This window comes from Antennarius striatus, chromosome 17, assembly GCF_040054535.1.
Source record: "Antennarius striatus isolate MH-2024 chromosome 17, ASM4005453v1, whole genome shotgun sequence".
Taxonomy (NCBI): domain Eukaryota; kingdom Metazoa; phylum Chordata; class Actinopteri; order Lophiiformes; family Antennariidae; genus Antennarius; species Antennarius striatus.
The window spans coordinates 15,307,491-15,308,329 of record NC_090792.1 but is presented as its reverse complement, the minus strand read 5'-3'; the positions used below and the strand labels follow the sequence as shown (position 1 = coordinate 15,308,329).

Sequence of the window (839 nt, the reverse complement as noted above, 5' to 3'; positions counted from 1 at the left end):
GCAGTGAAAGCTGGGAGCAGGCAGTGGAACACCAAATCGTGAGTGTTATCTATCATACTGAAACATCCATTTAATAAAGGACTCACACTAATCATAGAACAAAAACATCAAAACATATGAGTTGAAATAATAACATCTGTAGTTAATGTGTATCTATAACTCATGAAAAGTTAATGATCAAGTAAAGGAGTGAGACAAAAATGGCTGAAAAATTAGAGCATCAGAGAGATTTTTCTGTTTGGTACTCAACCAGCAGAGAAACATTGTTTGGTAGTTTGGGACAGAACAATAATGAACCATGTTGTTTGGTAAAGGACAAAAAAATTAAAGCACCGCCTTTAAAATCAAACCAACCAGTGTACACCCCTCCAGGATCTTATTCGTCCCAGAACCACTTGTGAAGGTTGATTGTCTTGTACTCCTTGTGCCGACGCACATGATCACAAACTCGGCATGCACGGAATTCCCAGGAAGTGTGCTTCTTAACTTTAAAGTGCCGCTGCCACTCAAAGTATTTGAGGTACATTTCTTCATTCTTGTCTAGCAGCAGCAGGTAATCAGCCAGCTCCTTCGGCGACTTGAAGTCATCCACGTGGATGAAGGCGTCTCCCTGGATAATTCTCTCATAATTCTCTCTGGGTGGGCCAAGAACCACTGGAACTGTCTTCAAAGAGAGTGCATTGAAGAATTTTTCCGTAATGTAGTCCATGTGGATGGAGTTTTCCAAAGCAAGATAGAACTTACATTTAGATAAAGTGCGGTAGTATTCAGTGGCAGTAAGGGGTTTTCCAAAATATTTTCCATAACCAGAAATTGGAACATACTTTCGCAGTTCATAG

At 40.2% G+C, this 839-nt stretch overlaps 1 protein-coding gene across 1 annotated transcript in view; it reads right to left on the bottom strand.

The window, feature by feature from the left end:
- Nucleotides 1–376: 376 nt before the first annotated feature.
- The window catches only part of LOC137611259 (4-galactosyl-N-acetylglucosaminide 3-alpha-L-fucosyltransferase 9-like), a 1,017-nt gene continuing 554 nt past the window's right edge, over nt 377–839 (bottom strand). Inside the window, exon 1 of the mRNA XM_068339362.1 lies at nt 377–839. This exon is cut by the window's right edge and continues 554 nt beyond it. Within this exon, the coding sequence (XP_068195463.1) occupies nt 377–839 (463 nt within the window).